General features: G+C 35.7%; 1 protein-coding gene across 1 annotated transcript in view; it reads left to right on the forward strand.

Moving 5' to 3' along the window:
* Positions 1-264: 264 nt before the first annotated feature.
* The window catches only part of LOC104907769 (uncharacterized), a 45,861-nt gene continuing 28,261 nt past the window's right edge, over positions 265-17,864 (forward strand). The window contains exons 1-4 of the mRNA XM_019252675.3: positions 265-998; positions 2,298-2,788; positions 2,930-3,527; positions 3,856-4,349. Coding sequence (XP_019108220.2) covers positions 398-998; positions 2,298-2,788; positions 2,930-3,527; positions 3,856-4,349 — 2,184 coding nt within the window. The 5' untranslated portion in view covers positions 265-397. The remainder of the gene's footprint in view (positions 999-2,297; positions 2,789-2,929; positions 3,528-3,855; positions 4,350-17,864) is intronic.

Genomic DNA, 17,864 nt, shown 5'->3' on the forward strand with positions numbered 1-17,864 from the left:
TCCATTGAAAATCACTGCTCCAACTTGCATAGTGTGGTTGTCTGCAGAGAATAGGTAGTACTCCCTCCGTATTTTTTTAATCTTTCCTACTTTGACTATCCACGTTTGCCAATGCACTTACTTTACATTAAATATCTTTCATTACATATTAGTAAAAGTTATAATAATTGACTATTAAGAAAGTACTCATCGATACGAATCAAACAAGATCCCACATGACTATATTTTTTCTTATATATTGAGAAAAATCTAAAAGATTCTATCTAATTGTGAATAGTGTCAAGATTATAAGTGAGAACTGAGAACAGATAAAAAAAAAAAAATACAGAGGGAGTAAGGATTATGGTATCGGGCTACCTCCTTCCCTATCTACTAACATTTTGATTTGTATGTGCAGATGACATTGATTGCACAATCTGCTAAGGACAGAATAATGGACAATGACCTCTATAACGCGGCTTTATATGGAGATACAAGATTGTTTGAGCGACGACGACAAGAATCTAAAGAGGCTGATGAAATTCAATCAGCTGCTCGTGATGATAATACTAATGAATATGACGATTACTATTTTCTTAGTCAAGCTAATGATGGAAGCAACATAATTCACATAGCACTCCGACATGATCATAAGGAGTTCATCATGGAAGGTGTAAAACATTTTTCGCATCTTATTTACCATAAAGATTCCAAAGGAGATACTCCATTACATGTTGCTGCTAGACTTGAAACTCCTACAGCTTTAGAATTCTTAGAATCTTCCATCACCACATGGTATGTAGCCAGCTATAGAAGTTTCGAATCTGATCACCTTCCACCATGGATAATGAAAAATTCAAAAGGAAATACATTCTTGCATGAAGCTGCCTCAACCAGTAACTATCAGGCGCTACTTCTCGCAACAAATAACAAATTTGTAAGCTCTGAAGCATTTTCAGATGTGAATAACAATGGTGAGACTATTCTTCATGTGATAGCGAGATATGCCAACTTCCAAGGTGAATTCTTTTCCATTACATGTTTGATTATTTACTTTGAATCTTTGTTTCATTTGCTTTTCCTGTCTTATATTTAGACCTTTTTGACATGTTTTTCTTGTTGGATTATGCTCCAAAATTAGTCAAATAGTTTTCCTAATAGTTAGGATTAGTTGATAATAATTAATTAGTGGGCTAACAAGTAGTGGTCTACATAATGGTCTATTTAGTGGGATAAAAGTAGTGGGTTGAGTAGTGGACATGTTATTAGTAGTGTTTTGTAAGCCTATAAAAGGCACTCATTATATTGAGATTAATTGAGCAAGTTTAATGCAAAACTTCTCCATATATTATTTATTCCTCTCTACTCAAAAAACTATCATGGTATCAAGAGCTTTAGGTTAGATCCTTGGAGGCCAAAAAAAAAAAAGAGAGAGAGGAAGTAAGAAGTAAGCCATTGCAGGCCATCTTCTGTTTTATGAGTGAAAAAAATATGGGGCAAACCACCATGGCAAGAGTGGTTGAAAAGAAAAATATTTGTGATTATATGCAAAGTGGTGAAGAGAAGTGCTTCACAAAGTCGTGGTGGAGAGAAGTGCTTCACAAGGTCGTGCGGAGAGATGTGCTCCGAAAATGTGACGTTGGTAATGAGAAGTGCATTACATTAGGAAGAGAAGTGCTTCCATGTTAATGGAGAGAAGTCCACGAAGATTAAAAAAATGAAGGTCCATATATCATACGGGAAGAATTACGAACAAGCAAGATTGTGACACAATGTTTAATATTGGCTCTTAGAAATTTTGGAGCAAGGGGGTGTGTTGGATTATGCTCCAAAATTTAATAGTTAGGATTAGTTGATAATAATTAATTAGTGGGCAAACAAGTAGTGGTCTACATAATGGTCTATTTAGTGGGATAAAAGTAGTGGGTTGAGTAGTGGACATGTTATTAGTAGTGTTTTGTAAGCCTATAAAAGGCACTCATTATATTGAGATTAATTGAGCAAGTTTAATGCAAAACTTCTCCATATATTATTTATTCCTCTCTACTCTAAAAACTATCATTTCTTTCTTACTTTTAGTTATTTCTATGAAATCTTTATTGCATAAACCTCTCAATTTACTTCATCTTTTCTTACTTTATCAAAAAGCAAAAGTCTAGAAAGATATACAGAAAGTAATATATTCATTATAATTTCCTCCTGATATAGTGAACAAAAGGAAACAGATGCATGAAGTACTAATGAGTTGCACGCTTTGTGAAAATTTCAGATTGTTTGAAATCCTTTCTTTTCTGATTCTTAGTTGCATGCGTCAACAGATAGTCTAACTAAAGATGTGATGCTGACATTGCTGAACATAACCAAAGCTGATGTACTACATATGCGTGACGTTGACGGCTTAACTCCAACCTTAAGAGCTGCACAATGCGGAAAGCTTGAGCTACTTAGCTTGATTTCTTGTTATTTCCCTTCATTGATACTAGATTGTGATCATAAGGGTAGAACAATTCTGCACCTTCTTAGGACATCAACTATAACACTCGACAATAATTCAGGCTCAGAAACTTTGTGGACATACTTTACCGGCTTACAGGCATTTGGTAGTCTCATATTCATACAAGATCATGATGGAAATACACCATTACATCTTGCCATCATCCTTCGTGACTTCGATATTGCAGATAATCTCTTCAAGTATTATGCCAAAATAAATTCAAACACAAGGAAGGAGTTTGTGAATATTAAGAATAATGATGGAAAGTCGATTATAGACTTGATAGTTGGTGGATCAGACATTCCTTCATACCTGGTATGTATTAGCGATTCAGTTCTTTTCCTTTTACTGGTACTTGTAAGCCTTGCCCTTTCTCTCTTGTGCCAGTTGGTGTATGTATTAGAATTCTTGGAGTTGTCTCTCCCTATCTACCAACATTTTGATTTACATGTGCAGTTGACATTGATTGCACAACCTGCTAAGGGAAGATTAATGGACAATGACCTCTATAACGCGGCTTTATATGGAGATACAAGATTGTTTGAGCGACGACGACAAGAATCTAAAGAGGCTAGTGAAATTCAATCTATTGATCATTCTAATAATTCTTATGAATACGATGATGATTATTTTCTTAGTCAAGCTAATGATGGAAGTAACATAATTCACATAGCACTCCAACTTGATCATAAGGAGTTCATTGTGGAAGGTTTAAAACACTTTTGGGATCTTATTTACCATAAAGATTTCAAAGGAGATACTCCATTACATGTTGCTGCTAGACTTCAAACTGCTACAGCTTTAGAATTCTTGAAATCCTCTATGACCACATGGTGTGAAAGTGATATAAGTTTCAAAACTGATCATTTTTCACCATGGAAAATGAAAAATTCTAAAGGGAATACATTCTTGCATGAAGCTGCATCAACCAGTAACTATGAGGCTCTATATTTCGCAACAAAAATAGATTATGTAAGCTCTGAAGCATTGTCAGATATGAATGATAATGGTGAGACTGTTCTTCACGTGATAGCAAGATATGCCAACTTCGAAGGTGAATTCTTTCCCTTTGGTCATTTATTAGTGTGTTTGATTATGCACTTTGAATTTATGCTTCATTTTGCTTTTCCTGTTGTTCTTTTAGACTCTTTAAGAAAATTTGAATTATTCCAATGGAATCTTCTTTGCCAAAACTTCTTAATTTTACTAAGTATTTTTCTGAATTTTATTGAAAAGCAAGAGTTTAGTAAGATGTACATATAGTGATTGTGAATATTTCAGATTTCTTCCTAAAATATGGAACAAAAAGAAACAGATGATTGTGAATATTTCAGATTCTTTGAGATCCTTTTTCTTTCTGATTCTCTTGAATGCGTGAACAGGTAGTTTATCAAAAAATGTGATGCTTAGATTGCTGAACATAAGCAAAATTGATGTACTACATATGCGTGATGTTGACGGCTTAACTCCTACCTTAAGAGCAGCACAATGTGGAAAGCTTGAGCTACTTAGCTTGATCTCTCATTATTTTCCTTCATTGATACAAAATTGTAATCATAAGGGTCGAACAATTCTGCACCTTCTTAGGACTTCAACCATTACAACCAACAATAATTTAGAAGGCTCAACAACTTCTTGGGCATACTTTACCGTCTTACATGGACTTGGCAGTCTCATATTCTCACAAGACCATGATGGAAATACGCCATTACATCTTGCTATCATTGTCCGTGACTTTGAGATTGCACACGATCTCTTCAAGTGGTATGCCCAGATAACTTCAATCTCGTGGAAGGAGTATGCGAATATTAAGAATAATGATGGAAAGTCGGTTGTCGACTTGATAGTTCACGGATCAAACATTCCTCTATACCTGGTATGTATCAGTGATTCAACCTTCATTTCCTTTTACTTGTTAGCTTTCCCCTTTCTATTTTGTGCTAGTTCATCCTTTCTATGATAATTGCAAAAAAAAAATTCGACTCATGATAAAGTAACGTGAAATTTGCCAAAAAGACCTTTTACAAATCACGTTTTGCGAGAAACAACCTTTTAAATTTTTTTGACAACTTAAAACTTTTGATGTAAGTTTTTTTTGTGAGAAACAACCTTGGTCTATTGTTTGATGTTGACTAGCCGGATTCCAGCGTTGACTCGTATTTTGCTTAATTTCAACCTTTTCTCTCCATTCCCCCCTACGTTACCCATCACCACCACCCTCCATCATCTTTAATCCTCGCACCACCATCGAAACCAGCCACTAGTCATGCTTCACCATGCCCAGCGACAACCACCACCAGTCCATCCAGAAAACACCAAAACCCAAAAAACTAATGACACCACAAGCACCATTCGAACCCTAAATAAATTAATCACCATAAAAGCAGCGCAACCACCATTTGAACCCTAAAACATACCACAACACCACCATCAAATTCAAACCCATAATTTGAATCGCCACCAACATCAAATTCAAACCAAAACCACCCAAAATTCGCCACCACCACCAAGTGAAATGATCGTGAAGAAGGAGAGAAAGATATAGTGGGTATGGGTTTCGATATTGATGGTGGTGCTATATGGTTGATGGTCGTTGGTTTGGGGGATTGATGAAGAGATAGATAGTGGTCGGTAGGTTTTGATGTTGGTGGTGGTGATGTGGTTGACGTTGGTTAGTTTGGGATTTGGTGAAGAAAGAAAGAGATTGTGTGTAGGGTTGTTTAGGTAGGTGGGGGTGGTTTCGGGGTGGGGGAGGGGTGGGGCTAGGGATGGGCTAGAGTGGTTTAAGTATCTAGGTAGGGGTGGGGAGGAGGGGAATGACTTAAATTAAGCAAAACAGGAGTCATGAGCAAGTCACACGCTTCACTTAAGTGAGTCGACGCAGATTCTGACTGGTCAACATTGGAAAATAGTCCAGGGTTTCTCACAAGCGAATTACATTTAAGGTTTTATGTTGTCAAAAAAAACTCTTAAAAGGTATTGTTTTCCTTAAAATGTGATATATAAAAGGTTTGTCTGACAAACTTCGCTAAAGTAATTGAAACAGTTGTTTCATCAGAATAAAACTAGAATTAATAGTTCACCTTTTTTTTTTACCTCTAAAAACCTAATGCCAAAAAATTTGGTAAATAAATTATGAGATGGAGTATGTGTAAAGAGAAAAGTGGTTAGGGTCATCTTATGAAAATAAAATGAAGGTTAGAAGTTGCATATATTTATAAGTGTAGGAAGTTGATAGGAGGAGGACAGTTTAGCCCACCTACAAGCTATGAAGTTCTATCTTAAAACCAATTGGTGATAGGAGGAGTAACTCCTAATCTTATAAAGTGGTTTACTCTCTCATCTTTCTCCAATGTGGGACACTCACAAGTGGGCATTTAATGGGTTTCAACGCACGTCCTCACTTGTGAGTGTCTTTAGAATTTAGAGCTAACTAGAAAGGTAATCAGAAATAATCCTCTTAAGGGATGGACATCATGTCGAGGTAAACCCTTACCTAGTTGCTTGATTAGAGGCCTAGTTTAGAAGAGACCCACAACCCGGGCTCTGATACCATGTTAATGGACCAACTCAACCAAAAGCTTAAGCTGATGGTTGAGGCCCCAAGAATATATTCATACTCTATGATGCCCCCTCACGCAAGAGCCATTTGGGCTTCAAGTGCGGATACAGCACAAGCCTCCCTCATACCTGGCACTAAATATTCCACTGAGAAAGAAGGGGTGGACGAGATTCGAACACGTGACCTTTTTGTCACGATGGCTCTGATACCATGTTAAATTTCAGATTATATAAAAATGGGCCCGGGTAACCCAATAAGGAGGAGGAGAGTTTAGCCCACTTACAAGCTATGAGGTTCCATCCTAAAACCAATTGGTGATAGGAGGAGTAACTCTTAATCTTATAAAGTGGTTTATTTTCTCATCTTTCTCCAATGTGAGACATTCACAAGTGGGCATTTAATGGGTTTCAACAGAAGTACCTAATAATCTTCAGTAAAAAAGAAAGATGAGCGCACGTTAAGCTACTGCTCTCTCTCGCATAGCACGTTAAGGCAATTTGTTGAAACTGCCCGTAGCCATGACAAGGGGAAGAGGAGCTACAAAGAGTGCTCAGAAAGGTAAGGGGAAGAACCAAGGGCCGTCATCGTCGCCGGTGAGGAAGACTAAGAGTGTTGATGAAGTTATGGGTATTATCCCGCCTTTGAAGGTGCCTAGTCCGATAAAAGAGATTGCAGAAAATGAGGAGGTAAATGAAGTAGATGATGTCGATAAAGTAACAAAGGGCATTTCGCCGGTGAATCTGGTGGATTGTATTCAAAAATCAATTGAAAAGGAAACTTTATCTGGTTCGCTTAATGTGATGCAAAGTGGTGACAAGGATAATAGGCAGGCAAGGAGGTTATAATGGGCTTGACGAAACTAAGAAAGCTCAATCGAAGAAGAGGGTAAGTGATTCTAAATCTGTTGTTATGATTGAATCTGATGACGTACAAGATGAAATTGATTACTGGTCCTCTGCAGTCGTATGCTATGTCGTAGGTGCTAACCCACCTTTTCCTGTTATGGAGGGTTTTTTTAATCGTGTTTGGGGTAAACTAGGCATTGACACAATTGCTGGTATTGGAAGAGGGATGTTCATTTTTAGGTTTACCTCAATGGAATCATGTTTGAAAGCTAATAGTGATGGGTTTTAATTTTTTGATCAAAAACCTCTAATATCGCGCCTATGGAATCCTGACATGAATATGGACAAAAGACAATGTGCAACAAGTTCCTATTTGGGTGAAGTTTCCTGGACTTCCACTCAAATATTGGGGTGAGAAGAGTCTATTTAAGATAGCTGGAATTATTGGGAAAACGATTAAGATGGATCAAGCTACAAAGGGGAAGTAGAAATTGCTTTTTGCTAAAGTCTTGGTGGAGGTTGGATTGAAGCAAGACCTTCCTGAAACGATTGAATTCTGCATTGCATATGGCAATAAAGTGCAACATAAGGTTGAATATGAGTGGAGACCTATACAATGCACTAAATGCCAAGGGTTTGGGCATGAGGGAGGAAACTGTAAAAGGAATGTGGGGAAGCAGGTATGAGTTCCTAAGAGGAAGGCTCTAGTGGATAATGAGGGGTTTCAAATGGTAGGGAAGCCAAAGAGCAATGCTGGTCCTGGCCCTGGAGTCATCACTGAACATAACTCATTTGATGCATTGTTGGCAGAGGTTGATGTGAATGCAATTGAGGTTCTGAGTGGCTGTAATGATGAACAAGGGATGCTGCAGCCTGATACATTGGTGGATAAAGGGCAGGAGGTGATTCCTCCTACTCTTGATGGATAATGTTCTGACATGGAACATAAGGGGCCTAAACAGAAAGACAAAACAGACTAAGGTAAGTAAATTCATTAACTTACATAATGTGAAGCTGTTTAGCGTAGTTAAGCTGCCAAAGCAAGGTCAGTTTTATCTAAAGTTGTGTCCTAGCTGGTGCTTTTCTCATAATTTTGGGTGTCATAGCAATGGAAGGATTATTCTAGGGTGGTTTCCTAGGTCAGTTAATGTTGATATTTGTATGGTGAATAGTCAATACATTCATTATATGGTTGAACCTCGAGTTGGGGGTGGTAGGTTTGCTTGTACCTTCATATATATGGCTTTAATGATTGCCATAGTAGAACTAAACTGTGGACTTGTTTGAAGACCATAGCTAGGAACAATGTGCTTCCTTGACTATTAATGGGTGATTTTAATGCTGTGAGTAGCTATGAAGATAGAATTGGTGCCCCAGTGAGAGCAAGTGAAACAAGTCCCTTGATAGATTGTATGCAAACTTGCCAACTTACTGATGTGAAGACAACTGGAAGGTATTACACTTGGTGTAATAAGCAGGATGGAGATCAGAGGGTTTATTCTCGAATTGATAAAGCCCTTGCTAATCCTAAATGGATTGATGTTTCTGACTTAGTTGAGGTGCACATAATGCCTGAGGGTAATTTTGACCATACACCTTTACTAATGTGTGTGTATCCAGGGTGTCAACTCAAAAAGCCTTTTCGTTTTCATAATATGTGGTGTCTTCATGATAAGGTGTTGGAGGTTGTCAGGAGGGAATAATGTAGGAGTTTGCAGGGGTGTGCTATGTATAAAGTTTGCAAAAAACTCAAAATGGTGAAGACTGCTCTGAAATCCTTAAATAAGGAAGGTTTTGGTGATGTTGAAGCAAATGTGGTAAAGGCTAGAGGTAACCTTATGAGAGTGCAAACTGAACTTCATGTAAATTTAACAGATCATGCTTTGATCAGGGCTGAGAAGTAGGCTACTAAAGAGCTGTATAGAGCAAACAAAATGTTGAATAGCTTTTTGCAACAAGAGGCTAAATTGTCTTGGCTGAAAGATGGTTATGAAAACTCAAAGGTGTTTTATCAGGCTCTCAAGGCTAGGAGATGTCAGAATAGAGTGAATGCTATTCAGAATAGTGATGGAGTTTGGGTAAATCAGAGAGCAAAAGTAGATGATGCTTTTGTGAACTATTATAAGCAGCAGTTCTCTTGCACATAACAAAGACAACATGTTCTTGAAACTTTAGTAAATAGGAAAAATTGACAATAGAGGTCTGAACTTTGGTTGATAATTTTTAAAAGGTCTGAACTATTGATTAACCTGTGTAGGTCCCAACTTTAGGGGGTCTTAACTTTTAGCGGGCCTTAGTGACTTAAAACTGGCTTAATAGGTCATCACTTGTAAAACTTGGGTCACATCAGAAGGGTTAATTGAGGGAGGGATGTAGGAACTAGGTGAGATTTAAAAAAAAATCTTCAGTTTTAAGTCGTCGAGGCCCGCTAAAAGTTAAGATCCCCTAAAGTTGGGACCTACACAGGTTAATCAATAGTTCAGACCTTTTAAAAATTATCACCCAAAGTTCAGACCTCTATTGTCAATTTTTCCTAGTAAATAAGGGTAAAAAGTTAACTGAGCATCACCTGAGTATTGTGCAGAAAGAATACACCAAGGAATATGTAAAGAGGGTAATGTTTAGTATACCAGATACCAAAGCCCCTGGAATTGATGGATTCAACAGCTGTTTTTATAAACTTTGCTGGGACATTATCGGTGATGAGATAAGTGAGGCAATTATGCATTTCTTCAGAACTGGGAAGCTATTAAAGGAAATTAATGTCACAACTTTAACATTAATTCCAAAGGTGAAATGCCCTGAGAATGTGACTGAATTCAGGCCCATTGCCTGCTGTTCAATGCTATATAAGTGCATCACTAAGTTGATTAGTGAGAGATTGAATATGATCTTGCCTGATATTGTCTTTGATAGCCAAGGAGCTTTTGTTTCTGGAAGAAGCATTCTGCATAATTAATTTGCCAAGATCTAGTGAAATGTTACCAAAGGAAAGCTACAAGAGCAAGCTGCATGATGAAACTTGAATTGAAGAAAGCATATGACACCATCAACTGAAAGTTCTTACAACAAATGCTTGAAGGTGTTGGGTTCCCTAGGAGGTTCATCAGTTTGATAATGGTGTGTGTGCAAACACCAATGTTTTCTATTATGCTGAATGGTGTTCCTACATGGTTTTTTTGGAGCCCAGAGAGGGTTGAGGCAGGGAGACCCCATGTCTCCTCTACTCTTTGCTCTCTGTATGAACTATCTTGACAGAAGTTTGACCTACATAGGTGACATGGAGGGGTTTAATTTTTACTCCCAATGCAACAGATTGAAGCTCATCTACTTATGTTTTGCATGATTTGTTACTGTATGTTCTGCCATGGGGACTTTAAATCTATATACATTATGCTTTAAGGTTTTCAGATGTTTTCTAATGCATCTGGGCTTGATGTAAATGTTAATAAGTCTGAAGCTTATTTTGCTGGCTTGCAAGAAGAAATTATTCAGAGAGTCACTGATGTTAGTGGGTTTAAAAGAGGCTCACTCCCTTTTAGATATCTTGGGGTTCCAATATCCACAAGAAAGTTGAAAGCTCATGACTGTTAAGGACTCATTGACAAAATGGTGAATAGTATTAAAAAACAATACAAGGCACTGCAAGGTGTAGAGGCTCATAGCCAGTGGAGTAAGTATGTATGGTGCAAATACTCACAACCAAAGCACAAAATGATTCTTTGGCTGGCTCTTCAGGACAAACTTAAATCAAGACAAAGGCTGAAGAATATGAATATCTGTATAGATGACTCTTGCACTCTCTACTAGCAACATATTGAAACTGTACAACACTTGATGTTTGAGTGTGAGTTTAGTGCTCAATGTATCACTAGAGTGATGAATTGGCTCAATGTCATCTGGGGTGGAAGAAGCTTATTGCAGCCGTGTAGATGACTCAAAGACAGGTATATAAAGGCTCGAGACTCAGAAGGATAATGGTGATTATGGTTGCCATTGCTGCCACTGTGTACATGGTCTGGAACACTCAACTTACTGGGATCAAATTATGACAGTTGATAGAACAGTTAATGGTATTCAATATATGATCAAACATATAATTGTACAAGTCTTGAGTATGAAAGTTAAAGATAGAGACGAACAATGGATTGAAGGATTGTAAGTGCTGGGTGTATCCAGTTGTTTTGTGGTTGTGGGGTTGTTAATCCCTAGCTTCCTTTAGGTTGTTATGTTTCTTGGGCTTTAATATAATTACTTACTTACCCAAAAAAAAATCTTCAATACTTGCATTCGCTTTTACAATGAAATAGTAGATAATGGAAGGTGCTACACTTACAATATGTGTATAGAGAATCCCTATCCACCAGTAATAATATTGTACCACCTCGTTGTATTAAAAAAGTTAATGGTTGTTATTCAAGAAGGACATATGTTGAATTTAAAAAAAAAATATTAAAAGGTATATGCCAAAATTGTAAAATATATGATGAAATGCATAATTATTCAAGGATATTTAGTAAAATTAAAATGATTACATAGACAAATGAGATGTATATTAATTAGCTATTATTACTATTTTAAATTAAATCTCTTCGTCGTACAAAGGTTTGTACACTTGTTCGAACACGTAGTTTAAGGTGATAACTTGTAATGTGGTTATCAAATATTATTTTATTAGAAAAGTAGATGTGATAGGACTTGGTGAGATTTTTTACTTGAAGAGATAGAAAGTTGAGTATCTTTTTACTGATAAAGGTATATAATGTGGGTCAAATGAGTATAAAAGAAATAATATAGCAATAATGGGACGATGCCAACAACGATTTCAAACTAATTTAGGCCAAACAGGAAAGGAAAGTGTTCATACTATTCTGGGATAGAGGGATGAGTAATATTTTGAGATATAAGGGAGGGGGAAAGATTGATCTAACCGAATATACCCTGATAGGTTCGAACGAAAAATGACACACAACTATCCGTCTTATGACCCAATATAATATACTCTAATGCCAGAAAAAGAATCTCACATTTTATAGGTTCGAATGCCATGCCTCTATATTTTCCTAATTGTTGATTTACTCATCAAATTATAACCTAGAAGGGAGGGGGGGCGTTTCGTTTGAGAGTCTCTAGAAAGGGTAGCAGAAAGAACATTAATGATTCCCTTAGGTGTTTTTTGTTAGGTCCATTAACTCATACGCTTTATCCTCTCCTTTACCCCAAACTCTTCTACATCATTCCCCTCAGCCCCAAAGGTTTCAATTATCCTTTTTCTCCTCTACTCTTGACCATTATTGACCACTACCTTCACTAGCCACCACACCTTGACTTGACTAAAGCGCCACCTTCACCACCTCACCTTGGCCAAGCACGCACCAATGCCCACCCAAACACCACCTCCCACCAAACCACTATCACAGTCCAATCGCCCACCCAACCACCATCACTGATCAGTCACCCACCAACCTCCATGACATCTATCGAACCACCTCCATAACCAAAGAAGTACATCACCAAACCACCTCCATAAACCTCACCACAAAACATCACCAACCACAACCACTCCATCGAGGCAACAACTAACTTTCTCCATCCCACATCGCCACCTAGATATAAGAGAAGCAAGACCTGATCTCTAAATTCTATCCACTAGCCTTAGACTAGCCACCTCATAAACACCCACCATCCGATTAACTAGTTGCTCAAGAATGAGGGTCGCTGCGCAACATCAGTGAATGAGAGAAAGGCAGCCGCCAGTGAGAGTTGCAAAGTCAGGAAGGGGTTTAACTTTTGTAGTCCATTCTCTTCCTTAACCAAACATGTTAGAAAATTGGGGGGGTTTGGGGGTCCTTTTCCATTCATAACACTTTATTCATTCCTTTTCCTTTTCCCTCTTTCAACCGAACTCCCCCTTGTTGAAATATATTTCGTTCTGATTAGAATATCAATCGTCAATCGATCGGTAGCTGGTTACCATAATAGCCTGTGACTCCATAGTTATTGAGAATAAGTCGAGTTTGACCACCTTATAAAGTCAATCTATTTTAGATAACCATCTTAAAAACTGTTTTACCATATACCCACCAATGATGGATTCAATGGGGAAAAACACAGAAGTATCATGTGTGAGCTAGAATTGACAATTTATTAAACTTAGTATCTTAATTAGTGGCAAACTAAAAGAATTATATGTGGTGGTTATTTAAAATGCTCTTGAGGTGTTTTATAAATTTCAGTAGAAACCTAATGATGCTACAGTAAGACTTTTCATACAATTTAAACTAAATATCAAACAGACCATTTGGTAGACGTGTAAATAACCTAACTATTTCTCCTAATAATGTAGTAGAGAAGCCAGGGTCGATCCTGCAGAGAAAAAGTTATTCTATGATTAACTCTTAAACAAAGGTAAACCTAAAGGAGATCAATATTTATATACAATAAGCTACTAAAATAAATAATCTAATGAATAAAAGCGTTATAGTTAAGTATCTCCACTAGTATGAATCAATATAGTAACAATTCCTACCCCAAATAAGATCAGATTAAATATGCACGAGGAGTAATGCTTCCTAAAAATAACATAAAACTCTCTCGAGTATCTACAGCTTTCCTAAACATTCACTCATATCTATTCATATGGATTCATGCAAGAAAGAGACATTAAGCAAAGCGTCACCATTGAATTTCTAGTAATCCAATCTACTTATTCCCATAGAGAGATTTATGCTCATAATTGAAATATTCAAATCTGTCAAAATCCAACTCCCATTGTGATCAAACAAAGGAATCATAACAACACTTATTATCCTTAATCTAGTATTAAAATATGAACAATCAATTAAATAAGAACAATTAAAAAATTAATTTGGAAATCTAAAGGTATAATCATGAATTAATTCATACTAGGATTCAACCTAACTGAAACACCCCCAAACTACTCATTTTTAAATAAATAAGTTCGTAAATAATATTTGAGTAATTTAGGAGTATTACTGCCACGTGACTAACACGCTTTCGGCAACTAACTACTAACTAAGAAAATAACTTGTAGCGGAAGACTTTCACCAAAAATAATGATACTTCTTTACTAATAAAAGTAAATATTGTCTCAATACTCAAAATAAATAAACACCCTAATCTAGGTGAAGATCACTTTTCTAGTATGCTCCCATGCACATCCAAAATTCACCTGCAAAACTTCTTGCCAAAAAGGTAAACAGGGCAAAGCAAAATAGGAAAAACAAAATACACGTCAAAATAAAACCAAGTACAAAATGTACTAGATAAGTAACACATTTGTTAGTTCGTAATATTTTTCATTTTGAAAACACCATCACTAATAATTCAAGAATAACTATTTAAGAATAAACTATTTTAAAACACTTTAATAATAACTCAAGAATAACCTTTTAAGAACAAACTCTTTCCAAACACTTGAATAATAATTCAAGAATAACCTTTTAAGAACAAACTCTTTCCAAATAACTTGGATTAAAAAAAATCTTGAAAACAATTGCTCTTCTTATCTCCCCTTCTATTTCCTAAGTGTGTTGCACACCCCCAAGCTAGTCATCCCGTCACGTATCTATACCAAAGGGTAACAATAATTGCCAAAAAATGGATTTTGAAGCATGAACCCTTCTTGATGTTAATCAAGCGGTAATAATAATATGCCTTAGCTTATAAGTCATGAATATTCCTTAGCTTAACTTTGAATTGTTATAACTTTTGATTCAGAGCTTTGTTTGGTACATGTAATATATCGATGGGAAGCTCTTGAAGTCTAGTTTAAACCTTGCTTAGAATTAACTTATTATAATTTTTGTATAAAATATTATGAGCAAAATAGTGAAGATGTGTCTTATATTGCACGATTATGAATAGCACTTACATATTGTTTCAAAGGACATCCAAGTGCTTTAATCTTCATGTCCCTTTTTTGGAGTACAAACTACCTAAAATTACATCGAAACACGAAAAACCCATGTAAACAAAATAATTGATGAAAAGGGGCCCAAATAACAAATCTCTATTATATAAGCAAAGGGAGGAGGTGTGGTGTCCTCTTTTGAAGTGATTAAAATACCCTCTATTAATTTAAGTTTTTCATTTTATAAAAAATTGAAAAATGAGAATCAATGAAACTTGCCATATGAGTAGGTCAAAAGAACCTCAATAATTTACATCACAATCAAAATAATTTTAGATAAAAAAAACATGTCCATTTATATATAACTACATAAGATTGTCGACGCACGCATAATTTACATCACTACATAAAATTTATATATCTCTATTATATAAGGGAAGGGGGGAGCTATGGTGTCCTCTTTTGAACTGACTATTTTGCCCCCCTTCCCTTTCTAAATTACAAAAGGAATCTCAAAATTAAAATCGAGACTAAAAAAAACCTACCAAAAATTAATTTACAAAACTCACTCACAAATCACTTAAAAGAAGAAACTTTACAAATTACTCATACAATTAAGAAAATCATGTTATAGAAATCATGTAATCAAATAATCAGGAAACTTTATTCAAACTTAAAATTAACATACAAAGTAAAACTAATAACCTAGAACGTCAATACATGCAAAAACATTTACTACAAAAATTTACTTACAAATCATTGTTCTCAATAACCATTCACAATTACATACTCACAAAAGTTACCTATAAACACAAATTTGAGAAAAGCATAATATAAGATTTTGATGGCGATATCACACATTCATCCATCGACAATTTGCGAACTTCGAAAGAGGTACATAATTCTTTTAACCTTCAAAATTATTTCACATTAGTTGAAATAAACAATAGCAGATTAGTTGACTGTTACGTACTTAAAAAAAAGGAGATGACAACAATGAGTTCAAAAGGGATTTTATACAATCAGACTTAAATGAGTTCAAAAGGGATTTTATACAATCAGACTTAAATTTTATACTCATAAAAGTTACCTATAAACACAAATTTAGTTTTTTCTAAAAAAAAAATATTAAAATTTTTGCCCATAACTTTTGCAAAAAGTCCACGTTCAGAAATAAATTTTGAAAAATAAAACAATATCAAATTTTTTGTGAACAATTTTTGCAAAAATCCATTTCCAGAAAAAAAACTAAATTAATTTGCGAAAAGTAACGATTTTTGTTTTTCTAAAAAAAAAATCCAATATCAAATTGTGTATTAAAAAAATTACAATTTCATTTCAAATATAATTGAAGCTCAAAGTGTTAAAATTTAGAAAATGACCAAATTTGAAATGATGAATATTTTTAAATATCAATGTGTGCAAACATAATTTAGAAGTTAGACAAGAAAAAAAAAACTAAGGTGTATTTGTACTGAAATCATAATTTAGAAGTTAGACAAGAAAAAAAAATTACTTTTTCATAGTGTTTCCTATATATAATGAAACTTTTACATATATTTGGACCTATCTCTTTCTATTATACACTAGTGGAAAAATGAAGAAGGGCTGCGCTAAAAAAGGCATGTAGGGCTGCGCTTTTTGACAGCAGCCCTTTCAGTAGCAACCCTTCACTTTTTAAGTAGGGCTGCGCTAGAAAAGCGCAGCCCTTAAGCTAGAAGGGCTGCGCTAGTTAGGAAAAAGCGCAGCCCTTCTAGCCCAGAAGGGCTGCGCTAGTTAAGAAAAAGCGCAGCCCTTCTGGGCTAGAAGGGCTGCGCTTTTTCCTAACTAGCGCAGCCCTTCTGGGCTAGAAGGGCTGCGCTTTTTCCTAACTAGCGCAGCCCTTCCTACCAAAAAAAAAAATAAAATTTTTTTTTTTTTTTTGTCATTTTTTTTACTCATAATCTCACATTTTCTGAAATTAAACAGAAGAGAAGAGAAACGAAACGAAAATACTAAACCCAAAACAATAAAAAGAATGAAACGAAAATGAAAAAAGGAACAAAAACTAATATACAAAGAGAAGTATACAATAAGTATACAAGAACATTAATCAAAACAAAGATGAAAATACAAGAAATTATATACAAAGAGAAGTATACAAGAACATTAATCAAAATAAACAAAGAGAAGCATACAAGAATAACATTAATCAAAATAAACAAAGAGAAGTATACAAGAACATTAATCAAAACAAAGAGAAGTATACAAGAACATTAATCAAAACAAAGAGAAGTATACAAGAACATTAATCAAAACAAAACAAAGAGAAGTATACAAGAACATTATAGATCTGAAAATACAAGAACTACAACCTAATAATGTTTAAATACATAAAACAAAACCCAAATATATAATTTAAGGGAAAAAAAAAATTTCGGAAAAACTTAAAATGGCTATTTGGAGGCTTAAACGAACTCGGATGGCTTCCGAAAAGGTATCACAATAGGCAATCGGACTCCGTCGCCATGTTTAGTGCAAATCATTTCAAGGTTTTTGTCGCAAATGTTTATGGGAGTTTTTGAGAGAAGAAGAGGGATGAGAGAGAAGAGAGGATGAGAGAGAAGGAGGAAAGGAATAATGAGGGACGTGAGAGAGGAGAGAGAATGAGGGATAATATATTTGACGAATCCCCGCTCAATATTTCAAAGCCCGCGATTCCGAAATTTCAAATTTTTTCAGGAAGGGCTGTGCTTTTTTAAAAAAGCGCAGCCCTACTAAGCAGAAGGGTTGCGCTTTTTAAAAAAGCGCAGCCCTTCACTTAGTAGGGCTGCGCTTTTTTAAAAGCGCAGCCCTTCTTACCTACAGAAGGGCTGCGCTTATTTAAAAAAGCGCAGCCCTACTAGTGAAGGGCTGCGCTTTTTTAAATAAGCGCAGCCCTTCTGCTTAGTAGGGCTGCGCTTTTTTAAATAAGCGCATCCCTTCACTAGTAGGGCTGCGCTTTTACGAAAAGCGCAGCCCATCCTGCGCAGCCCTTTATGTTTTTTCCCCCAGTGATATAATAGGATATCATTCAAGAATTAAAGTACAACACATCTCTATTATATAAGGGAAGGGTTGCTATATATGGTG

This window comes from Beta vulgaris, chromosome 4 (genome assembly GCF_026745355.1).
Source record: "Beta vulgaris subsp. vulgaris cultivar EL10 chromosome 4, EL10.2, whole genome shotgun sequence".
In the NCBI taxonomy this organism is placed as follows: Eukaryota; Viridiplantae; Streptophyta; class Magnoliopsida; order Caryophyllales; family Amaranthaceae; genus Beta; species Beta vulgaris.